This window comes from Aquarana catesbeiana, linkage group LG04, assembly GCF_042186555.1.
Source record: "Aquarana catesbeiana isolate 2022-GZ linkage group LG04, ASM4218655v1, whole genome shotgun sequence".
Lineage (NCBI taxonomy): Eukaryota > Metazoa > Chordata > Amphibia > Anura > Ranidae > Aquarana > Aquarana catesbeiana.
The window spans coordinates 106,808,173-106,834,541 of record NC_133327.1 but is presented as its reverse complement, the minus strand read 5'-3'; the positions used below and the strand labels follow the sequence as shown (position 1 = coordinate 106,834,541).

The 26,369-nt window shown below is 44.1% G+C and overlaps 2 protein-coding genes across 2 annotated transcripts in view; one reads left to right on the top strand and one right to left on the bottom strand.

Annotated features, from left to right (window-relative positions):
• EIPR1 (EARP complex and GARP complex interacting protein 1) overlaps positions 1-17,484 on the bottom strand; it is a 379,053-nt gene extending 361,569 nt beyond the window's left edge. Inside the window, exon 1 of the mRNA XM_073625428.1 lies at positions 17,287-17,484. Coding sequence (XP_073481529.1) covers positions 17,287-17,328 — 42 coding nt within the window. The 5' untranslated portion in view covers positions 17,329-17,484. The remainder of the gene's footprint in view (positions 1-17,286) is intronic.
• Positions 17,471-26,369, top strand: part of TRAPPC12 (trafficking protein particle complex subunit 12) — a 184,641-nt gene continuing 175,742 nt past the window's right edge. Inside the window, exons 1-2 of the mRNA XM_073625427.1 lie at positions 17,471-17,594; positions 21,231-22,444. Of these exons, the coding sequence (XP_073481528.1) occupies positions 17,477-17,594; positions 21,231-22,444 (1,332 nt within the window). The 5' untranslated portion in view covers positions 17,471-17,476. The remainder of the gene's footprint in view (positions 17,595-21,230; positions 22,445-26,369) is intronic.

Here is a 26,369-nt window from a genome sequence, read left to right as displayed (position 1 = left end):
TTTCAAGTTAAAATCATTATTTTTTGCTAGAAAATTACTTAGAACCCCCAAACATTACATTTTTATATATATATATATATATATATATATATATATATATATATATAATTAGCAGAGACCCTAGAGAATAAAATGGTGGTTGTTGCACTATTTTATGTCACATGGTATTTGCGCAGCGTTCTTGCAAATGCAATTTTTTAAAAAAACAATACACTTTAATAAAAAAAAAACAAAAAAACAAAAAAAAACAACAGTAAAGTTAGCCCAATTTTTTTTGTATAATATGAAAGATGTTGTTACGGTGCAAGAATCGTGATCTTTATTTTAAGCAAAAAAAAATTGTGATTCTCATGTTTCCCAGAATTGTGCAGCTCTACTGTCTACACTTGTAGAATAAATGAAAAGTTTTTCCCTTTTGCTCGTGGTTGTTCTTCTAAGAAGTAAATAAAAAGTTACTGTGGCACCTGACTGCTTTAAAAAGAGACAATATATACAGCATGGGGTATTTAAACATCTCCATCACAGTCATATAAAAGGCACGGGGACTGAAAATGTGGCAAAGTTATTGCACCGCAAAGCACATAAGCGTTACATCGGAGGACAGCAAGTCTCATATTTTATTTTTCCAAAGAGAAGATGAAAGCGGCAATTAGTCAACATGGCTCAGACGTTTTATCATCCTCAAGTTTTTTTTTCCTTTTTGGATGAAAAGTTATACTTTACCAAACAAGCAACTCATCCAAACGGTAGTCCCAAAGAAACGGGTCAAGTGGGAATCGTCAATAAACAAGATATTAAAAAAAATGATATTACGCGTCTTAAAAAAAAAAAATGCATTCAAGAGCATAGAGCTTGTCTGGCTTCTTTACAACCCTGCTCTGGCACATCATTCAAATAACGTTGTGTACCACAGTATTTTATTACAGACTTCGTTGTGGGACTGATAAAATTACACCCTAGGTGTTCGAGAATTAATCTCACAGGTAAAAATGAAGATGCTAATAAACCACCTGAAATAATTTGGCTCTCACAACATGGAGGCAGGGAAAATAATTGCTCGGAAAGCAGCTGATCCACATTCTGAGCAGCGTATTTTGATACGGCGAGACTCCTAACAAGCATGTCCCATAATCTGGAGTTAATTAGCACCGTTAAGGCACCAGGAGAGCAATGTGACAAGCACAGGATGAAAGCAGGCTCTGCTCAGAAGACAAAGAAAATACACTGACGGCGGCTACGTTTGGCATACGGCACCATAGGTTTCCAGGTTTTGTTCCCAAGGTCACAGAGAAATGAGGAGGAAAAAAGAATCAGTTAAAATGATTTAAAAAAATAAATAATAATAAATTGTCGGCTCCATTCAATCTGCGGTTGACCATAGTGGTATTAAGTGGCAGAGGGAGGCAGGTGGCATGACCACATCTAGAATTTACAGCCTAAGGAGCAGGTTCACATCTGTGTGGCACATCTTAGGCGGGTTGTGTTTTAGCCCTGGTTCACACTAGTGCGATCTGACATGTCAAATTCGGCGGCAATTGCCAGCAAGGGCACCGTCCCAATTGGTGTGACGCCACATTTGCTGCGCCGCACCAATTTCAAAAAGTAATTTCTGTACTACGATTTACATTGACATCCGTGCAGAAACCTGCACAGATGTCTCTAAAACCGTGGCCGAAATCGGGACTGACATGCGGGAGTGAAATCTTGCGAGTTCAGCTGATCTCGCACGGCTTCATTCCCGCAACTCAGTGTGAACCTGGGCTTAGGCACATTTCTCATGCTATTTAGGCTTGTTATTAAACTCTACATAGCATGTATTTTCATTAATGCACATCAAAGATGCAGCAAGCATGATTTTTTTTAACGCGCTGCATCTAAAATGCACAGGGCAAAAAGAAGTTCACACTTGTCTAGTCTCTGAAAGGCACTCTGCAGTAAATCGTTTTTCAGAGTTCAGCTAAGCAGCCACTATCAGGCATTTAGAAGGTAATCCTGCCTCCTGAATGCTGTTTTTTTATTGCAATAAGACTAAGATATCGCAACTGGGAGCCAAGCTTTTGGGTTACGGTGTGGCACCATTGGCTTGAATGGACGAGTTTGACAGGCGATGCCATTTGTCAACTCAAAAATTCGTGTTAAATTTCAATGTAAACATCTCCCTTCCACTATACTGTAGGCCACTGATGGCGAACCTTGGCACCCCAGATGTTTTGGAACTACATTTCCCATGATGCTCATGCACTCTGCAGTGTAGTGGAGCATCGTGGGAAATGTAGTTCCAAAACATATGGGGTGCCAAAGTTCACTATCACTGCTGTAGGCTTTACAATGCCCGACCACAAATATGAAAAAGGCCTTAAAGCAGCAGCCCATAAATGACTCAATCCTCCCATCAACACAGTCAGTGCGGATGAGGGAATCCTTCCTGCAGTGCTATTGTGTTCTGCCAGTGGAGATGGTGATGAGGGGGTTGTGGGGAGCCTTCCCAGCCGACAGGATACAATAATAACTGCTAGCGGCTCTAGCCGCCGGCAGTAATTGCATGACAAAAATCCAACAGGCTGGATCGACTATAGAGTACAATCAGCCTGCCCCATACATGGATCAAAATTTAGGCGGCCCCTGCTGGACTGGCTGAATTTCAATCCATGTACGGCCAGCTTGATAGGGGGCTTTCATATACCTTGAACAGTAAATGATTAATAAATTATATTTTGTGCATTTTTTTTTTTTTACCATGAAGTAGTTTTTAATGTGACTTACACATGTTGAATATTTCTAATAGGACTTACAGGATTCACACCTCCAGCCTGGCACTCCTACTCGATATCCTGGTTTGGCAATTAAAATGATATATCGTCTCAATCTACTTTATTATTTTAGAGTCCTGCCAATACCTATTCCAGCCCACATACTCTGAATTGAACAGAGAAATATGCTAAAATTGCAGGGGAGGACTCAGCGTCCCTAATCTAATGAAATACTACACAGCGGCACAAATAGCACCACTAGCAGCACTCCATGCAACATCAGAACTTCCAATGTGGTCCTACCTAAACAACATGAAATGCTCCTCTGCCCCAATCTATAATTTGATCTGGATTCTCCCAAGTCATAAGCCACCCATGAGGGATCCTACCCTATGACAATCGCTAAAGCAATTCCCGCAGACTAATCTCCCTCCACTTCCAGCTCATGGGTATTCTTTATAACCCATTGTTCTCTCCAGGACTAGAAGACCCTGTGGCTTTATCCAGTGGTCAACTAAAGAAAGCAAATATCTCCATAACTTTTTTGGAGACCACAAACTCCCCATTGCTACTGTTATGGCAATGTTTACCTACCTCACTTATACGCCTAATGATACATAAAATAAGTGATTAAAACCGTTTGTCTATACTGTATAAGAATCAACCAATGCGGTTGCAGCAATTACGGATAGAATTAAAACGAATGATAACTGTGCAAAAAAGAATAACAATCAAATGTATTTATACAGAAAAGAAACGTTAGAATAATCACATATTAGCAAATATAAACGTAGATGATACAAATACAGTGTTACCAGTGGACAAAGATAATTATTACAAAAAGGATATATTGTTACAATGGACATACAAATTCCATCAGTGTATTAAGGTAAATCCCAGGACAGAAAAAGTAAAAGAAAAGAGAAATAAGATAATATGGAAACGTTACAAAGACAGATCTTATGTGACCATGCTTTGAGACCATGGGGTTGATTTACTAAAGGCAAATCCACTTTGCACTACAAGTGCACTTGGAAGTGCAGTCGCTATAGATCTGAGGTGAAGATCTGAAATGAGGGGAAGCTCTGCTGATTTTATCATCCAATCATGTGCAAGCTAAAATGCTGTTTTTTATTTTCCTTGCATGTCCCCCTCAGATCTACAGCAACTGCACTTCCAAGTGCACTTGTAGTGCAAAGTGGATTTGCCTTTAGTAAATGAACCCCCGTGTGTTCCAATATATACACTTGCAAAAGTCCACCTTTCCTTAACTCCTTCCAGGTAGAAACACCCCCTCTCACATATCCTAAGACATTTCAACATTCACTCAAGGGTGGGAGGGTTGAAGAAAGTCCTATTCCCTCACATAAGCCAGGTAGCCACACTTGGTCAACTGGAGGTCATTACATGTCATAAAAAAACAAGAGAGCTTGCCTTCTATATCCCCCTCTCTGCCCAACTCCATTTAAGTAAAACATTTTTGGAAACATTACTCTCAGTTAGAGGTCATCCTCACAGCCCCCAAATGATTTCCTCCAGGCAAGGGATTGACTTAGTTACGGTACATCTATAAACCAGGTAGTATAGTGGACACTATAAATAAACAGAGCTTCCTAGATACTTATGCCGTGTACACACGAGCGGAATGTCCGACAGAAAAAGTCAGTCGGGAGCTTTTCATTGTATATTCCGATCGTGTGTATGCCCCATCAGACTTTTTACGTCAAAAATTCTTATGGACCTAGAAAGAGAACATGTTCTAAATTTTTCCGATGGAACCAATTCCTATCGGAAAACCCGCTCGTCTGTATGCAGTTCCGACGTACCAAAAACGACACGACGCATGCTCTGAAGCAAGTACGAGACGGAAGCTATTGGCTACTAGGTATTGAACTTCCGTTTTCTAGTCCCGTCGTACGTGTTGTACGTCACCGCATTCTGGACGGTCGGAATTTGGTGTGACCGTGTGTATGTAAAGCAGCTTGAGCGGAATTCCATTGGAAAAACCTTCAGAGTTTATTCCGATAGGAAAACCGGTCGTGTGTACAGGGCATAACTCTAGACAACATACCAGAGCTGTTTTATGATGTCAGCTGTTCTCAGAATATCCAAGCATTTTTCTGACACACTGTTTAAGCCATACTGTATGTCCATTTATTAAAGCCGATTATCATTGAAGCTAAAAATCATAGGCCTCACATTTCCACATCACTACTAACCCCATTTAAAAGCAGATTTCAATTAGAAACAAGACACAAGACATGGGGGAGAGACATCTCAGACTGGAATAAAATCTGGTTAGCATTGGCCAAATGCTCTAGCAATATCCTAGCCCAGGAAAACCCCCCACAAGACGCAGTTCCAGTGGTATATGATACCAGAACGCGTAGCCAAATATACACCTTCAGTCTCTCCCTTTAGCTTTCAGGGCTCTGGGGACATTACATCATATATGGAGGCAATGCCCTAAAGTGCAAAGATCGTAGATACGGGTGTATAATCTGATCTGTACTATTTGTAATAATTTACTCTGCAATCTATGGTAAGCATTACTCCATAGGCTTATTTCTGATCTCACTAGGTTTGAGTGGCATCTAGTTTCCTTTATCTTTTTTAGCCACATGCCAAACTAATGCTAATCCCTGGAGGCAGCCATCCCTGAACCCCATGGAGGTGAAGTAGCAAATAATGGGTTCCGATAAGCCCCCCGCCCGCAGACCCCGACAACTAACGGCCAGGGTTGTCGGGAAGAGGCCCTTGTCCTTATCATGCTGGGACTGTGACCTCACAAGGGGGCCCGGTCATGTCACCTGATGACCACGCCCCCTTGTGAGGTCACAGTCCCAGCATGCCCCAGGACTGTGACCTCATAAGGGGGCGGGGTCACCGCCTATATAAGTCCATTGCGGAGCCCTTAGAGAGCATTCCAGCTGGAGAGAGCGTCGTGTCAACATCGGAAGAAGAGAAGAGGGAAGAAGGCGATGCAGAAGTCCGGGCCTCTGCTAGCAAAAGAGCGGCAGAAGATAGCGGAGGAGCCGGCAGAAGATCCGGACACCGGGAGAAGATGCCGGAGAGACCCCCGAAGTCGGAAGAAGACCCCGGAGTCGGAAAAAGACCCCCAGAGTCGGAAAAAGACCCCCAGAGTCGGAAAAAGACCCCCGGAGTCGGAAGAAGACCCCCGGAGTCGGAAGAAGACCCCCGGAGTCGGAAGAAGACCCCTGGAGCTGCCTAATAAATTACTTTAAAAACCTGTGTACTTTGTTTTTTTATTGACACTTTTTTCCCTAGGTGAATGGGTAGGGGTACGATGTACCCCATACTCATTCACAAAGGGGTGGGGGGCCGGGATCTGGGGGCCCCCTTATTAAAGGGTGCTCCCGGATTCCGATAAGCCCCCCACCTGCAGACCCCAACAACCAACGGCCAGGGTGGTCGGAAAGTGGCCCTTGTCCTATCAACATGTGGACAAGGTGCTTTGGGGTGGGGGGGACCGCAGGGCGCCCTCCCCCCAAAGCACCCACCCCCCCATGTTGAGGGCATGTGGCCTGGTACGGCTCGGGGGGGGGGGCGCTCGCTCGTCCCCACCCCCTTTCCTGACCGGCCGGGCTGCGTGCTCGGATAGGGGTCTGGTATGGATTTTGGGGGGAACCCCCACGCCGTTTTTTCGGCGTAGAGGTTCCCCTTAAAATCCATACCAGATCTAAGGGCCTGGTATGCCCCTGAAGGGGAACCCATGCCGGCTTTTTAATTTAAAATTTGGCGTGGAGTTCCCCCTCAAGATTCATACCAAACACAGTGGCTGGCATTGGCGGAGATCCAAATCGGATCCCCGCACCAGTGTGAACCCGGCTCGCAAGGTGTCAATCTCGCCGAGATTGACACAATATCAGACAACAATACAGAAGTTGACCAAAGGGTGGTGGTAAAGAGCTGAAAAACCACGTTAATTGGTGAAAGTTAGCTGGAAAAGTCGTGTCGTCCGTATGCAATACAAACTTTTGGCCAACGCCCTTTGTACAAAAATCCAAGGTAAAGTTTGTACGAAGTCCTATCAAGTGTATGGGGCATGTGTATGGGGCTCATTTATCCACAGTGCCCCCACTGTGGATAAATGAGCACAGGGGACACAGCAGACAGCAGCATTCTCAGTTTGGGGGGAGAGGAGTGTTTAATGTACTAGCAGATTTAAATACACTGACAAATTGAAGCTATACTCCAGCTCACATAATCAGTTATAGCAAACTGTTTTTTCCTTTTAGGATAGATATATATATATATATATATATATATATATATATATATATATATATATATATATATCATTGTAACATTTTAGGCTTGAGCAATTTTAATTTTAAATTATTTTTAGCCAATGGAAAGCCAGTTACTAGTCAAAAACACATTTTTGAGGGTTTGTTTTGTGTTTTCAGGTTTCAAGCGACACTATGCGACCCGTTTAATATAAAGGAAATCTAAGGGCCAATTCACACTATACAGTATGCGGTGACAGACTTTGTACTGCATTGTAAAACGTCTGTCACTGCAGAGACACACCGGAAACAATTGTTTTCTATATGTCTCATTCACACTGCAACGCAGCCTAGCTGTGTGCTGTGGCATGATGTGGTAACATGCTGCATTTTATCGCAGAGCACCGGGCGAAATTGCACTGCAATGCCAGGCAGTGCAGAACACGCTGCCCGACATTGCAGTGAATGAAGTGTAAGTTTTGTACACCGAATCACACATCACACTACCCCTACCGCAGCTGCAATGCAGAGCGGCTGGAATGGTTAATCACTCTGGCTGCTCTGCGATTTTCCAGCTGTATAGTGTGAATTTGCGTAAATCAATTAGTTACAATTTATTGTGGAGCCAATAAACATGGATCGCTCATCAGAGGGCACTGCTTGTGTAGATGAAGCCTAAAGCCCCCTTCAAACGAGCAGTCCAATCGGGTCCGCCTGTCCATTTTTCAGGGGGACCTGATCAGGCCCTCCATTCACCTCTATGGGCAGTCAGATGTAAACAGACTGGTCGTCTGAATTTGGTGCACACATCGGTATTAATGAAAATTTTGCAGGTTTTTCTTGAATGCAGAGCAAGACTTCCAACTACATCCAAGCTGCCAGAAATGTGTTGCATATGCTTTACTGATATGCCTATTTCTGGTGGCTGTCTAAGCCTTGGTTCACACTGCATGTGATTTGCACAGGAATAGCACCCCGTTCCTGTGCAAACATTTTGAATGGCTCAAACCGCACTGCATCCGCATGAAAAAGTTGTGTGGGTATTTACACCCATGCAATCCGGTTCAAGCAAACACACTGCATTTTGCAACCTGCTTTTGGGGTGCCGTTAACTTTTAATTGACTCCCACAGCAGCTCACGCGAACACAGTGCGATTGCTATGCGGTGCGGAAAATGCTGCATGTCCCCCATCAGTGTGGACCAGGGCTTACAATGTTGTAAACAGCCTGTGTTGTAAATAGGTCTAAATCAGGGCTTGACAAATTTGCTTTGAATTTAGGAGCCAGCTAAAAAAGTTAGGAGCCAGGTTTTTAACGAACAAATCTTACGGGTGGAACATGTAACATGTTCCCGAAAGCGAACTTATCCTTTAACCCTTTCACAGCCAGAGCCGTTTCTGCATTTTTTTCACACATATAAAAAATAATTTTAGGCCTGAAGATTACATAAATCCCCCAAACATATCTTTTCTGAAAGCAGACACCCTAGAGAATAAAATAGTGAAAATTCCAATTTTATTACCGCAAAGGTCTAGGAAACACAAAATTTCATTTTTTTTTTTTTTTTTAAAGTATTAAAAGTTAACTTTAGGGGGCATAAAAACGAAATAAATTACCCAATGGTTAGGTAAAATATAAAATCCGAGGTTGCACCAAGTAAATAGATACCCAACATGTCAAATATTATCCCAGGCGTTCCTGTCAGTCCCTCTGCTTTTCTATTAAAAACTGACCAAGCTAAGCAGTAGGGCACAGTAGTGGTCAGTTCTCTAGCTATGCTAGGAACACAGTATGTTCTCCTCCAATGATCAGACTTGCCCTGATACCCCCCCTCCCCCCGCATAGCCATTCACTGGGAAGCTCAGTGTACTGCTGCTCCCCCTATCCCCCAGCTCTTATGCAGCTGAGGGAATGGACGTTTTTATTATATCTATACACAAATGTTTTGCCTTTCATTTCTATTTTAAACTAAATGAGTTGTTTTACAAGGTGATCGTTTACAATCCCTGTACACGTCAGTACCCTATATTTTCCATAGGCGATGTTTAAAAGCCCCCTATAGGTCATCAGTTTAGTGTGACATAGGAGGTCTGGTGCTAGAATTATTGCTCTCACTCTGGCGTTTGCAGCGATATGTAACTTGTATCACAATTGATCTTTTCAGGCATAGGTGTCCTGCCGTGTGCACTTATGTTTCTACGTGCGTATTTGTAGATGTGGAGGGGGGGGCTCAAATTTTTTTTGGGGGGGGGGGATTTTATGTGTTTGGGTGTAACTTAAATTCCCCTATGTGATGATTTTTTTTTTGGTGAAAGGTTCTCTTTAATGAGACACCCAGGGTCTAAAAAACCCTGGATATCTCCCCTGTGCTCCACTGAATGTAATGCAATGCAGATCGAGCTGCATTACATTCTTTCCCGGCCTTGATGGTTGGGGAAACGATCAACAGGGACATGATCAACAACTAGAAGGGAAGAAGAGTGGACGTGTGTCGGCTCTCCTCCCTCCCCTCTACCCAGCGGCACCCGCTATGCTGGTCCTGGGACCGAAGATGGGCAAGCGGAGCCCGGGATACAAAGCAGGGGGGCATGCGTGGGGTCTGCGAAACATTCTTCTTGTCGCCATGATGACCTGACGCCTAGGGTTTGTCAAGCCCTGGTCTAAATAGCAGGAAATCAAATGACACCAAGTGAGAGAGGAACACATCTCTTCCCATCTGCAGGCAGAGATGGGACCTGTCACAATAAGGAAGCCACATAAAACTAGTCAAAATGCATGAGGGCAGTGTTGGGCGTTCATCGATGCACCCTGATTTAAAATGTTGATTTGCAAAAGAAAAATCCTATACATAAAACAACAATGGCATCAGTTTAAATCCCTGTAACTGGTCAAAAAAAAGACCATTATAGTTTGTCTGTTGATTAGTAACTCATGGGAGATCAGGATTTCACTGCAATCCTGCATTAGCAATTCTGGAGGTAACAATCACACTGTTTCTATTAGACAGACCTGTCTGGTAGACGTGAACAGTAAAGCAGAATCAGAATATAAACTCTGCGACTGTAATGAACAAAAATGGCTGTTACCCGCTGGCTGTGTAATTACAACTCATGCAAAGTGATGTTGGAGCCTGCCAGATCCCCCCTGATCCCACATTTCTAGAGCTCATCAATAGGATTGCCTCACTGGCCAAAAGAAATATGTAGAAGGCAGGAGGGGGTGAGCAAGCTCTGACACTACCAAGGACTGTTGGAGCTTTGCCCATTTAAAACAGCCCACCATTCAGCCAGTGCAGAGGCACTGAGAACTGCTGCAAGTATGTGAAGGTGCCTGCACTTCATACCTGCTAGCAGAGGACCATTGATGACCTCTTCTTCAGAAAAGCTAGTTATCTGCCTGTTGTGCCAATTGTCTTGAGGGCGCAGAAAGCCCGCACCTATGGGTGGCAGAGACTGATTAATGGATTCTCTCTTAAATCCCTCCCCCCCCCGGCCTACTCATACTTACCTTCCTCATGTTTCCCCATCCGTTTCATTCCCCCTCAATCCTAACTCTACGTATGCTTCATTTCAGATGGTATCAGAGCTTACACAGGGTTGATGAAGTCAGCCCCGCCCTCACATGACAGTGTTTGGTTGTGGCAATTCAGCAAGCTAGGCTGTTGACTGCATCCTTGGAGGAGATGACATGATTCCCCAGACTGAAAGCAACTAATATCAGCTTTCAGCGCTGTCGCAATTTGAGTGACAATTCCGCGGTCATACTAAACTGTACCCAAACAAAATTTGCATCATTTTTTTGAGACAGATGGAGCTTTCTTTTGGTGGTATTTAAATGCCACTGGGTTTTTTATTTTTTGCTAAACATACAAAAAAAATCCTAAAATTTACAAAAAAAAAAAAAAAAAAAAAGGGGTTTTCTTAGTTTCTGTTGTAAAATTTTGCAAATAAGTAATTTTTCTTCTTTGCTGATGTGCACTGATATGCTGCACTGCGGGGAACTGATATGCTGCACTGAGGGGCACCGGTATGTTGAACTGAGGGGCACCCATATGTTGCACTGAGGGGCACCCATATGTTGCACTGAGGGGCACCCATATGTTGCACTGAGGGGCACTGATATGCTGCACTGATGATTAGGGCACTAATCATCAGTGCTCTGATTATCAGTGTAAATGTTCCATGCAACTGGAAAACCAGATATCGGCTTTCCCTTCCTCAGACACTGACAGTGCTGAGGAAAGGAAATGCCAATAACTGGCATTTGTTTACATGTGAACAGCTGTGACTGGACAGCTGATCACATGGTAAAGAGCCTATATCATTGGCTCTTTAGCCTAATCAGTGATGCACTGTAGGGAACAGCTCAGCAACGATCGCTGCAATGTGCAGGAAGTCATATGACATCCAGTCAGAAAGATAAAGCCACCACCCGGCCGTCATTCTGCTACTAAAGGCAAAACATTTTTTTTTTTTTTTTGGATAGAGTGGAGATGGATTAGACCCCTTGTCATTTTTTACCGCTGACTGTTCCCCCGTTAGGGAGATTCACCCTCTCTATTTGTCCTGTTTACCATTATTATCAAAAGTGAAAATAAGGCTTGGTTCACACTAGTGCAACTCCAAACTCGCGCAATTTCCGAAGTGACTTTACACTCATTGGCACTCAGGTTGCAAGAAAGTTGCATCAAAGTAGTGTAGGCACCTTTTTAAAGTCGCTGTGACTTTAAGGTGCATAGATTGGAATGGGAGCCACTGAAGTCAAGGGACTGAGACTTGTCATGCAACTTTATGTGTCCAAAGTAGCATGACAAGTCACACTAGTGTGACCGGAGCCTTAAAGAAATACCCAAATTTTGAGTTGTCCCCAGAACAGGAATAGAAAGGAAATCTTCCAATGGGCACACTAGCTTTGGTGACAACCGGGTATTTCTTTTCACTTCCTGTTTTGGCTAGCGGAAGTGAAATAAGATATCCACAATGGGACACAGAGGGCAAAAAAAAAAAAGTCCTGACATGGGTTATAACCCTCCCCTTGCTCTATCCAGAATTCAAAAGAAAGCAATGCCTTTTGTTATACTTTATACTGGATCTTCAGCCTCTACATAAAGTTCCCCCCTCCTCTACACGAATGGCGCTGTGTGCGTTTATTTGTAACCTTGTGTAAACTGTGCTGTCCTGCCCCCCCATGCATGTCATTTGCCTAGGTGAAACACAAGGACAGTGTTTGCTGGGCCTCCTGGGATATGCACATCACCTATACCAGGAGGCCTTAGTCTCTCATTCAAAAAGGAAGAGGGGCAGGGCGAGCCTAATAACACATCATCGTGACACCCACAAGCTGAGTCAGCGGGCCTCTTGATGAGGTCATGGCGGCACAAGAACAAGTGGTGTCAGATGACAAGAGGATCTCAGCGGAACAACACTGGATCCTCTGGGTGGGTGAGTATCTGAACTTTGCAGAAAACACCACCTGGTAACATGGGGTTATTAAATAATATGGACGGGGAGGGTGAAAGTCTGCTTTAAGGGTCTATTCACACCACTTAGCACTGGTTGGTGTGTAGTGTGTTACAACAGGAATCAAGGCTTTGTACAGCATCGTCCCCCTTTTTTTTTTACGACCTTTATTTAAATGTCACACAGACACTTCAGAAAGTTCACCACTGCATGGTGCACACCTAAGGAGTTCTGTGAACACAGTATACACTTTCCTTTTTTGTTAACAGCAGCATTGTGATAACAATACCAAACAATACAGTCGTGGCCAAAAGTTGAGAATGACACAAATATTAATTTTCACAAAGTCTGCTGCCTCTGTTTTTTTAGATCTTTTTGTCAGATGTTGCTATGGTATACTGAAGTATAATTACAAGCATTTCATAAATGTGTCAAATGCTTTTATTGACAATTACATGAAGTTTATGCAAAGAGTCAGTATTTGCAGTGTTGACCCTTCTTTTTCAAGACCTCTGCAAATCGCCCTGGCGTGCTGTCAATCAACTTCTGGGCCACATCCTGACCGATGGCAGCCAATTCTTGCATAATCAATGCTTTGAGTTTGTCAGAATTTGTGGGGTTTTTTTGCTCACCAGCTCCTTGATTGACCACAAGTTCTCACTGGGATTAAGGTCTGGGGAGTTTCCTGGCCATGGACCCAAAATGTTGATTTTTTTTCCCCAAGGCACTTAGTTATCACTTTTACCTTATAGCAGGGTGCTCCATCATGCTGGAAAAGGCATTGTTTGTCACCAAACTGTTCTTGGATGGTTGGGAGAAGTTGCTCTCGGAGGATGTTTTTGTACCATTCTTTATTCATGGCTGTGAGTGAGCCCACTCCCTTGGCTGAGAAGCACCCCCCCACATGAATGGTCTCGGAATGCTTTATTGTTGGCATGACACAGGACTGATGGTAATGCTCACCTTTTCTTCTCTGGACATGGTTTTTTTCTGGCTGTCCCAAACAACAGGAAAGAGGATTCATCAGAGAAAATGACTTTACCCCCACTCCTCAGCAGTCCAATCACCTGTACCTTTTGCAGAATAACAGTCTGTATCTGAAGTTTTTCCTGGAGAGAAGTGACTTCTTTGCTGCCCTTCTTGACATCAGACCATCCTCCAAAAGTCTTCGCCTCACTAGGCGTGCACATGCACTCACACCTGCCTGCTGCCAGTCCTGAACAAGCTCTGCACTGGTAGTGCCCAGATCCCACAGCTGAATTAACTGTAGGAGACAGTCCTGGTGCTTGCACTTTCTTGGGCGCCCTGAAGCCTTCTTCACAAATGCAGTGGAAATGCTTTTTTGGGTATTTAAGCGTTTAATCGCAAAAAAACAAAAATGGATCTGGTTCCCTTAAAGTATGAATAACAGCACAGTGCTTGTGCTGTGTATTTTGGCCCCATGTATACCTGGCTGACCCTGCCAGTTTCTACCCTCCACTCTGTGCGCTGACCACGATATATCATGGCTGCTGAGCCCTGACACCGTGGTCAGTGAACGTGCCTCTGTCATACATTGCTATCTGCAGATCTCCTGTGTTATCCTCTGTCCTCCTCCTCCCCCCTCCCCTCCCTGCCGGTCAGCTCTCACTAGTGCCGCTTTGCTTCTCTACCCACTGCTTTAAAACTAACTGATTATATCACCCCCTCTGTCACATAAAATGCTAAGTCCTAGAGCGTATGCTTTATAAAAAAAAGCAGATTTCTACCTGTTTATAACAGTGTCTTCTAACGATCACATGACTCCGGGGAATGACTCCTCTCCTCCCCGCCTCCCTGGCTGATGTCAGCAGGGGAATCTCAGCCCCGCCCACTGGAGATATCAAACAGGGAGAGCTGAGAGCCTGGAGTCATTTTATCGCTGGGAGACACTGTTAAAACAGGTAGAAATCGGCTTTTTTTTTTTTTTTTTTTTTTTTGCACAGGCACTAGGATACAGCTTTTTATGGGACATAGGGGACGATATAATGATCAGTTAGTGGCTTAAAGAGAAACTGCAGTCTGCTCACATAATTTGTGATAAAACATGTTTGCCATCATGAAGATTATCTCCAACCACTTTGTATATTATTTTATATATACCGTGATTCTCTTCTTGTCATATATGCTGCAGAAATCCCCCTCCACTGAGTCTGGCTGCATCCATTTTAATTGTGGGCAGCTGAAGCTGCTGCCTGTTCACTTCCTGGATTTACACAGAGGCACTCCTCCAGCTCTGCAGCTCTCATTGGCCCTCTTATGACTCACCCCTCCCTTTCTGGCAGAGTGAGCTGTGCATGATGTCATAAGCGTAGGCTTTTTACCAAACAAGAAACAGGAAGTGAGCTATATAAAAGGTATTTACTGGCAGAAAAAAAATGTTTTACTATCCAAAAAGTTAAAACATGGGCAGAGGATTTAATAGATGGAAAGTTGAAAAAATGACTGAAGTTCCGCTTTCACAACCACTTTAAGCTTATTTTCATGGCAAAGAGGGACTTTGCAATTAATTGCAATTCATCTGATAACATTCTGGAGTATATGTAGATTGCCATTATAAAAACGGAGGCAGCTGACTTTGTGAAAATAAAATTTGTGTCATTCTCAAAACTTTTGGCCACGGCTGTAGTTACCTTTGACAATCCAATAGAAGGTTACCTGAAAAATCTCCTTTTGTTGTGTGAGCTCTGCCTGTCTGCTGGCCATCTCTTTCCATAACTTCCTGGATTCCCTGCATGCTTTATAGCTTCTCTTCTATTGTTTACTTTCAGTTTCTAAGGACTACAAATCCCATGGTACCTTGCCTGATTTCTGTACTGACTCCTCCTCCTGAAACTCCTCCTCTCAGCACCTCTATAGATCAGAAAGCAGGCTCTGTGAAATGCGTGACACGGCGATATCCATTCACAGGGCCTAGTGATTAGATGTCAAAGAATTCAGAGAAGTAAGTCGGCGAGGATCTTCACAAAGTAAATGTGCAAACGTCAATATCATTTAGATGAATAGGAGTAGGCAGGAAATCGTTGAAATACAGTAGAGCTGCACAATTCTGGATAAAGTGAGAATCACAATTTTTTTGCTTAGAATAAAGATCACAATTATCCCAGGATTCTTGCGGCGTAGCATCATCGTTCACATTAGACAAAAGATTTGGGCTAACTTTACTGTTTTTTTTATTTGTTTTTTTTTAAGTGTACTTTTTCCCAAAAAAACTGCGTTTGAAAGACCACTGCGCAAATACAATGTGACATAAAATATTGCAGGGTCTGTTAAAAAAAAAATTATATTATATATATATATATATATATATATATATATATATATATATATATATATATATATATATATATATATATATATATATATATATATAATGTTTGGGGGTTCCAAGTAATTTTATAGCAAAAAATACTGATTTTAACTTGTAAGCAACAAGTGTCAAAAAAGGTTAAGTCTTTAAGTGGTTATACTGACCTCATTTGCAGACCGAAGTTCCTTTGATCTCTAAAAGAACTAAGCCTGGGTTCACACTGTAGCGATGCGGGAACCAGCGTGATTCCAGAAGAAAAAGAAACATTTCCGCTCTAGGAGGGACAATCAGGAATATACCTCTCCTCCAAGCTGGAAGCCCCAGGTGCCGGCAATGCTTGTAACAATGTAATTGTGAGAAAAGTCCTGGACAGCCGCACTCAAAATAATTTTCGCCTTTATTAATAAAAATCAACAAAAATGCATGCCACAGCAAAAAGTGCAGGGAAGCTGACGCATATCACACTACAGTTAGTGCTTAATCATAACCAATAATCATGGCTATGATTAAGCACTAACTGTAGTGTGAAACGCGTCAGATCCCTGCACTTCTTGCTGTGGCATGTATTTTTGTTGATTTTTATTAATAAAGGCCAAAATTATTTTGAGTGCGGCTGTCCAGGACTTTTCTCACAATTACAGCGTGATTCCAGTGCCGGTCCCCGCATAGCATCTCTCCCACAGGCAGTTCACACTGCCCTCTGCGAACCGCTGCAGGTGTCAATACAATGTTAATGACACCCCCAGATCGGGTCACAGATCGCAGTGCGGACTGTGGATTCGGACAGGAATGGGATCACATGGGTGATCCCGATTCCATTGCGGGGAAAAAAAAAGTCCCTGCGCCTTTTTTATGCATATCCAATGCAAGTTCAGCCATACAACTGTACGGCTAAACACGCATTGAACTGACATTGCATGCGATCGGCGCCACAGTGTGATATCTGTGTTGACAATAGTGTGAACCCAGGCTAAATGATAGTTTGTATCTCTTCTCTATCTCTCAGCGCTGAGGAATGTTGATAAACATTTGTTGGCTTTTTTTGTTTTGTTTTTTGACATCTGGGCTCTGCACTGTTTACAGAGAATCCCAGAAATGGTGAATTAGGATCGGGAGGGGGGTTGAATCGAGATTGACATTTTTTAATGATTAATCGTGCAGCTCTACAGTGATTAAATGAATATATGATTGGACATTCTGACCATAGATATAATTTAATATTGGGAAGCCAGGATTATGATCTCCCTGCACAACATATCTCTGATTGCACAATGTAGAGAGAAGTATTGGCCACTACTAAGTAAAGCTGAGCACACACCATACAATCTAGTTGTACAATCTCCATCACATTTACAGTATGTAGTACAAGAGTCTTATTGATTGGATGCTAATGGAAAGGAAATGATACAATCAGACTGTATGGTGTGGCCAGCTGGGACCTGTAGTTCCCCTCCTTTGGAGACATGCCCCATTGATTCCTTATAGATAAGGGCACACACCTGAAACTCCAGGCCGTAGATCACAGGAGCGTCATCCTCCATATCACTATAGAAAACCTAGACGAATCTTCCCTGTAGTATGATCACACACTGAATGTCAGCTCTCCTCCCGGCCTCCGTACTCACTCTTCTTCCTGTTTGCCAGCAATTTTCGCGTGTGAATAAAGTTCATTCATTCATTGGGCTGCGCATGCCCAGAATGAAGGTAGAGAAGTGCGCGCATGCGCATGAGTTGCCGGTAGCAGCTGGAAGTGACAGGAGGGTGTTCTGGGCTGGGCAGAGCTGTGTACACGGGGCCCGGCTGTCAGGTGAGCGGGGGGAGTCAGATCATTTCCTTCCTCTGTGTGTGGGGATGGAGGGCCCCCCCGGTGTTCTATCATCCCTGGGCTGCAGGGTCACTAATAGGAATGAGTTATCCCTGGAAAGGTGACTGCAGTCCTCTGTGTACAGTGTGACCGCTCACTTCTGTCATAGTCCGCTCTAAGACAATACATTTGTGCAGGAGCTGCCTAGACTGTATAGTGATGTGTACGAGTGTGCTTCTTTAAAAGAAAGACATCTTATAGATAATTATCAGTGTGGTGTGTAGACACCTGTGTCATCTTGTGAGTAGAGGGGCTCTCTTCAGGATCCTGAGAACCTGTTTGATCCTGTAAGTAAGGGGGAGATTGTGTGTGATCCTGTAAGGGAAGGGAGGGGGGATGTGTGTGATCCTATAAGTAAGGGAAGGGAGGGGGGATGTGTGTGATCCTATAGGGAAGGGAGGGGGGATGTGTGTGATCCTATAGGGAAGGGAGGGGGGATGTGTGTGATCCTATAGGGAAGGGAGGGGGGATGTGTGTGATCCTATGAGTAAGGGAGGGGGATGTGTGCGATCCTATGAGTAAGGGAGGGGGATGTGTGTATTCCTATGAGTAAGGGGAGGGGACACGTTTTATGCGTGGGGGGGGATGCATTTTATTTAGAGTAAGGGCATGAGCGTCCGCAGAACTTTTTTCGGGGGGGGGGGGCACTTCGGCAGCGGCGATACATAGTTGCATTTAACCCTTTCTTCGACAGCTAGCGGGGGTTAAAAGCGCCCCGCTAGCTGCCGAATAGCGCCGCTAAAATGATGGTAAAGCGCCACTTTACCGATAACGCGGCCAGATGGCAGTGTGAAATAGCTCTTGAGATAATTCAGCTTCACTCCATGCCCATATAAATTTAGCCTAGAGAATATACATCTTTCTATTTCCAATGTATTGCAATACATCTGTTGTAGCCATATTTTGATCTTTATGAAAACAGCCTTTACTGTATAGTATATAGTATATATAGTATAGTTTTCATCAAGATCAAAATATGGCCACAACAGATGTATTGCAATACATTGGAAATAGAAAGATGTATATTCTCTAGGCTAAATTTATATGGGCATCATGGACTGGTATGCCTGAGAGACTGAGTAACTTCCATACAAAGTGAAGAAGATATTATAACACACAACACAAATATATTTTTCCAGCAATAGCTCTGCTGTCCAACTTTCCAAGATATATATTCTCTCCTCCTAAGTGGCACTGCAGTGCTGTTACCTGTGGTTCTTCAGTGATGCAATAGCACTGGCAGCGTATTCTCTCTCGGTCACTGCTCGCACCTGTGGGAGGAGCCAGCGCCGCGCTGACTGGATCGGCATAGCGACGTTACACAGGCAGGCTGAGGCAGCCAATCACGTTCCGGAACAGCTGAGATGTCGAGCAGAGGCCCGAGCAGCAGTCAGAGCCAATCCGATGATCGGGCGGGGGGTGAGGGAGGGACGGATGTCTGTATCAAACTGTGATAAGTCCGAATAGACTGAGAGCAGCCCTAGGCCAGCGGATGTATAAAAAAAATTCCACGGCCGCGGCGGACATTGCGTTACACAGGGCAACTGTCTTCACTCTTCAACACCTTCTTATAGAGGTTGATGGATATGAGTTTTTCTCTGGCCGATGCCGATATTTAGAAATCGGGGCAGCTGATGGCCAATATATGATGCTGATTTTTGCGGCCGATATTTTAGGCCGATTTTTTTTTTTTTTTTGACAGGCACTGGTTGGCAGGTGGCACTGGCAGATGGCACTGGATGGCAATGACAGGTTTCACAGCAGATAGTGTAACTGTGTGAAACTGTATGGAGAGAGGGAGGGGAGCTGACATGTGATGTCGGAGGTGGGCAGGACACAGCAGCTATCCAGCCAATGATTGGGCTGTTTAAGAAAGGGGCGGGGCAATTGACCCCCCCCCCCACCCTATGCTGCGGATGCCCATGAGTAAGGGGGAACCTATGCAATTCTATGAGTAGAGGGGAGCCTGCGTGCTCCTGTGAGTAGAGGGGAGCCTGCGTGCTCCTGTGAGTAGAGGGGAGCCTGCGTGCTCCTGTGAGTAGAGGGGAGCCTGCGTGCTCCTGTGAGTAGAGGGGAGCCTGCGTGCTCCTGTGAGTAGAGGGGAGCCTGCGTGCTCCTGTGAGTAGAGGGGAACCTGGGAGGTTGGCAACAATATGGAAGCTGCCATTATATAAACTCAAAAACAAAAATATATTATGATGTCAGAACACCTCTTTCTGTCCTAGGGTGAAAATACTCACTTATCATATTGTATCTGTGGAATAGCGGTCTTGTCACCCCAGAAGAGTAGGACCCTGTTCACATATCACATATGCACAATTTTCATACGATTCTGCGTGTTGCGTATAGGGCAGCCCATTCACTTTAATGAACTGTCCTATGTGTGTTTGTCATCCCAAAAGAAACTCCTGCTCCTTTTTGGGTGACAAGCTTAGTGTGATTTTTTTTTTAAACGTGTTTTGCCATGATTGCTGCGTGACAATAGCAGCAGAGTTGCACAGCATTTGGCATGCCATTAAGAATAATGACACCCAAAAACGTGTTTTGCAGTGATTTGTAATCAAGAGCAGAATCGCTGCGATTCTGCCTACAATTCCATTGCTCTTAGATCCTTAGCAATCTCCCAGCTATTTAGGGTATCTATCGTCGTTTGAAACCTTTAGTTATTGATCTCACCACACACATTACAGTCTTGTGGCCCATGGGATATACCTCTCATTTACATAGACAAAGTTGGTCCTTATATTACTTTTGGTAGGTCTGAAGTTGATTGTGCAGTCAGATTGCAACCTATATGGTTCTAAAGTCAAAAGGTTTTTTTAACTTAATGTGTTACCTGCATTAAGGTAAAAATAAAAATGCTTACCTGAGTCCTCGCTCGATCCAGCGCTGTGCCTGTCTGCAACGGTGCTAGTCTCTCACCACAGAACAGACTGCGAGCAGGGGGAGCCATTGGCCACACTGTGTGTGCGTTTATAAACACACACACACAAGCTAGCTTGGCAGCGCACATGTGCCCCCATAGCACACGCAGGAAAGGAGGATCGGAGAGTACCAGCAGGGGAGGTAAGGGGCCACTCTGTGCAATATCCTTACACATAGCAGTTAAATAGAACATTTTTTTTTTTTTTTTTTTTTAGGGAAAAATTAGGAGCCTTCAATATCACTTTAAAGTGGAATTAAAGGCTAGAACTAACTAAGCTTAAAACTGCTCCCACTCTCATTCTAACTTCTATACTAACTGCCTTGTAGAAGGAATGTGTATATACTTAACTATTCTCAGGGCTCTCTGATCCAATCACGTGATTGGCTCCCAGCATCCATTTTCCATGCTCTCCCCTCGCCCCTGAAGCGGGCTGCTGGGGAGATCATGTGACTGGAGCGGAGCTCTGAGATTAGGTAAATATAAGCATTTTCCCTTTTCAGGGTAGTTCGTATAGGAGTTAGAAGGTGGCTGGGGGGCAGTTTTATGCTTCGTTATTTCCAGCCTTGAATTCGACTTTAAGTAACATAATGTGTCTCTGATGATTATTATTTGACACTTGGCCAGCCAAATAACATGATAGAATTTTTTTTTAGGAACAATGGAGAACCCAGATAACTGCCTAGAAAATGACATGAAAGAATCTCACAACAGCATGGCTGAAGCTGATTTTGTAGGACTACCTCCTGACAAAAGTGCACAAGTACAAGAGGAGATCCTACTTCATGAGGAGACCATTGATCTTGATGCTGACACCTTTGAATCTGAAGAAAATGTCACCCTGTCTGAAGATTCTGGAAACTTGCTGGACAAACTTAATGAGCAGATGATGGAAAGTGTGATCATCTCTGACTCCCCGAACATCAGCGAAGATGATGCCGGAGATCTTGGCTGCCTTCAGGACATTGTTGATGAAATTGAAAGTAGTGACACCATGGGTATGGGGCAAGACACAGATAAGGAATACAATCAAAGTATAAATAGCAAGAATAGCTCTGAGTTAGATGTTAGTCCTGAATACTCTGCTTCAGACAAGTTGCCTTTGAGCGACACATCTGCACAGCTTCAGGAGCAGCCGGTTGAAATTAACGAGGGGATCGCTACCGATGTACAGACACCAGAAATTGAGCACAAAGAAGAATTTGTAATTCCAGTCATTAAGTCTTCTCCAGCTGAGGAAACTATCCCGGTCTGTACCATCTTCAGCCAGGCTAATACCCAACAACCCTTTTTAGTCCACCATGGCTTTGAACCTCAAATGGTCAAGTCGCCAAGTTTTGGAGCTGAATTTAAAAGCACCATAAAGGCTCAAACACAAGTTGTCCAGCCAAGTCCAAGCTTAAGCAACTTTTTCTCTGATAATGTAGGACCTAATTCTACTGCTTCGGACTTCTTTGATTCCTTTACCACTTCTTCAACATTTATCTCGGTCAGTAATCCAAATGCAGCACCTTCTGTTGCTGAAAGAAACCCAGCACCTATAACTCCAGATGGGGTCAATTCTCAGAACCCTCCTGCCGTTAGTTTTTTCTTGGGTAATAACTCTTTAGACTCAAGTGGCTCACCCGCAACTGTGGAAATACCGCAGTCCCCAAAACCCTTCTCACAGATCCAGAGTGTGTTCGCTGGAATTGATGACCCATTTGCCACTGCCCTAAACATGAGCGAGATGGACAGGAGAAACGATGCTTGGTTGTCATCTGAGGAAACGAGAAATATCCTTATTTCTGTAGCCACACAGCAGTACAACCCTGTCTTTATTGATAAGGAGAAGCTTACTATGCCAGGTTTAAAGTTCGATAATATTCAGGTAAGTGATTATATGTGAATCACGCATAGTAAAAGACTTGTTCCCTTTTTCTACAGAGAAAAGACAACGATAGGTATTTTGTATATAGGAAAACCAGTTTGCAAAAAGTGTTTCCAGTGGAAGCTTTTGGTATTACTGTTCTGTAAGTGTATCTAAAGCCAAAATCAAGAAAAGTATATATTTTTTTTCCTTTATTTTCATTTGCTGATTTTGCCAGTAACACATTGCCTGTTGTAGCATGACAACGCTCACTGTTCTGTAGCTGCAGGCATCATCCAGGTAAAAAGGTCCCCCTCATCCGAGGAAAAAAAAGTTGATGCATCCCAGAGGCGTAACTAGAACCTTCAGGGCCCCGCTGAAAGAAACCATAAAGGACCCCCAGATGGGGCCCCTCACAGTGGTGGAAAGCCAGGGCCCAGTTGCAAGTGTGAACTTTGCAATCCTGGTAGTTCCACCACTGGTATCAGTCGTTTTTTATTTCTGTTATTTTTTTTTATTTTTTTAGGAGCCCCGTTGGCAGGCTTTGGTGAAGTATCAGGGGTCTAAGCAGACCTCTGACATTCCACCTTTGAGACAGAAAGGAGATTGGGGACACATCCCTCAATCTCCATCTCTGCGGCATCAGCTGCACAGAATGCATCAACAGAAATAGCTCTGTACAGAGGCTTCCCGTTCATTCACAAACTGAAGCATAGTAAACAGTTATGACTTAACACGTTACTATGCTTCAGTTATAAATGGACAGATTTAGTGACTATTTAGACAAGGAAGGGGCCAGTAAACTACACATTTACCACCCATGGGAGAGAGGAGGGAGAACCCGACAGCGCTGTGGCTTATGAGGGGGAATTTGGAGAGAGCACAGGAGCCCGATCACAGCAGGAGGTGAATAGGAGGGGCGGCATATAGAGGAACCAATCCCCCTCCATTTTCCACTGAAAGGCTGCAGGAGAAAAATGGAGGGGATCGTTCCTCTATATGCTGCCCCCCGCCGCCCCTCCTATCCATGTGGGCCGGGTAGCAATTGCCACCCCTGTAAGTATGCCCCTGCTCCTAATTGTACCGGTTCTGGTGAGACCTTACCAAGGTTTGAACAAAATCCGGTGTCCAGTGAATCCAGGCTGAGTTTTGGCACTTGGCTCCAGTAACTTGCCGGATGGACGCGCCAGAGTGGGCATCCGGGGCACTTCATGAACATCTCTTACAGGTACCCAGGGTCCAAGACACCGCAACTGCCCCCTCTGTGGCAGTCGGCATCTCTTTGATTCTGGGGAGGGGGGTGATAGGAGGATATGTGCCGGAGGGTTCTTTGGGAGGGGAGAGGACTTGTGTTAGAAGGTGGTGTGGGAGATTGCAAATCCAACCCCCACTCCCCAAGCACAAATCCTCTCCCCTCCCAAAGCAACCAGCAACCCCTAGCACACATGCACTTACCCCCACCCCATCACTCCTCCAGGTGGATACATGCCCCCTCCCCCCTGTATATGTACTTCCATACAGACCTCAGATCATCAGCGTGGCCATTGCAATGCAGTGTCCCTTCTCCTCCTCCTGTCTGCATACAGGAGAACATCAGAGCCGAAGAGGAGGAGCTGGCTTCAGTGTGCTCTGTGTGCAGGCATTCGCAGTCGGTGGTGAGACATGCCAGCTGCTATGGAGGGTGCAATCGCCAGTGTGGGACCCCCCCCGCAAGAGATGGGGGCAGGTAAACCAGGTGCCCATGCTAGCGCACACAGTTAGGCAAGTAACCGGAGCTCCAGGGTTCAGCACAGAGTGCTTTATGCTGGCGCCAGCTCTGGGCTCCCCCACGGTGGCGGAACGCCATACCCCAGTCGCACGTGAGACCCTGGTAGTTCTGCCACTGATGCCACCACATTTATCTGCAAAGTGTTTTTTATTGAGTTAAGTTTTGGGATTTTGGCAAAAAAAAAAAGCCAAAAGCTGCTAAACATGAGTTTAGAAGCAACAGTGTGCATGAGGCCTTACTTTTTTGGTTTAGATGCACTTTTTAAGGGTTTTTTTTTTTTTTTTCACCTGATTAACATGGTTGGGAAGGAAGTAACTTCTGTGAGAACCACATAACTTTTTCTAGAGAATGGAAATAAGGGGAGGTGTTCAAACGAGGGCGGCAACTCCTATCCTCCTTGGGTACAGTGAGTAAACGTCCCCCTAGACTGCTTTACTCATTTGAACATCTCCTCTCATCTCCATTACATGGGGAGGAGGGCTTATGTAGCTCACCGATAAAAGCTGAGAACATAGTTTGAAATTTCAGTTCAGAGCACAGGAAGTGACGAGGACACCGGACTTTATCAAGATAAACAGGTATTTTCTGTATCTACAGAAAATGCTCTTAAATTGAAAAAATTTAAATAATTTCAACTAAAGTCAACACAGTTAAATTGGAGCGCCACCCAAAAGGGGAAGCTCCACTTGTCTGCCTCTCCCCCCTCCGCTGCCACATTTGGCACCTTTTGGGGGGAAGGGGGGAGCGGTACCTGGTTTTGACAAGAAGCCACTCCCACTTCCAGTTCAGTTTGACCCCCTTCCCCCACAGCCACCCCATTCACAAAGTGCAGCATGCTTCCCACATGCACAGTAGGAATCCGGCTGTGAAACTGCCTGTTTCCTTAAAGCCTCGTACACACAGTACAATTGTTGACCTACCGAGCGTCTGATTTTTTTTTTGTCAAAAGGGCATGTGCCAGGATCTTGTCTTGCATACTAACGGTACACAATTGTCGTGCCACAAACATGAACATAGTGAAGTACTACGAGGAATTTCAGCTCTTGAGCGCCACCCTTTGGGCCCCTTCTGCTAATTTCATGTTTGGTGAGCATTGATTTCGACTTTTGTGTGACGGATTTGTGTACTGACCATACAAAAATCTGACGTCAAACCATTGTCCACTGAAAATTTACTAGCCTGTCATCCAAAATTTTTTGGCTGAAAATTGGACAACAATTGTCAAAAGGAGCGTACTAACGGTAAGATTTTAGGACAACAGTCTGTCAACAGACAATCCCCTGCCAACAATCATACCGTGTGCACAAGGCTTTAGTCAAGATGGCGGTGGCAGCACTCCTCTTTAGGGACTGGTAAACTGAAAGATACTACATTTTTGTGCTTGGTTTTAGATACTGTATCCTTTAAGAAAACAAATAAACCCAGCACATCTAAGAATTGGGTTTAGATACACTTTAACCATTGAACACCTGGGCATTAGCCTGTAAAACGGAGTCTGGAAAGTATCGGCTTCAGCAAGCATTTGACAAGCTTGGAGCAGCTTTTGTGAAGTCTTTAAAGCACCCTTCAGCTTTTCACCTCCTAATGCAGAGACCATGTCAGCTATGCAGGTAGATGAGAACACAAAGAGGTTTGTGGACTAATATACACAAGTGAATGATGCTTCACACTTTTCTAACCAGGGGTGTTTTGTGCCTAAATGGTTTTCAGGTTCCTACAAGAGTTACTCTCTAAAGTATATCTAAAGCCAAAACGTATTTTTTTTCACACACACACACAGACACACTTGAAGATCTCTCCTTTATTCCTGTCCTGGTGTCAATTTTGGGAATTGGATCTCACTTTCGTTCTCGGTGACATTTGTGATCAGGACAATTACCTACCGAGGACACAGAAAGCAATACAGACCTGACGGTGGTTCTAACACCTCACCACTCTATTCAAATTTATATAAAAAACAAGTTTTGCCTTTTTAGTTACATTTTAAATACATTTATTGATTTTAATTAATAACAGTGTAAGACTGTTAAAACCTAAGCTTATTCATAAAAATAAAAACCAGAACATAGGGCAACACAGTGGTTAAGCGGTTAGCCCTTCTGCTTAGCAGCACTAGGGTTGTCTGTTCTGAATTCCAACTATAATGCCCCGTACACACGGTCGGATTTTCCGATGGAA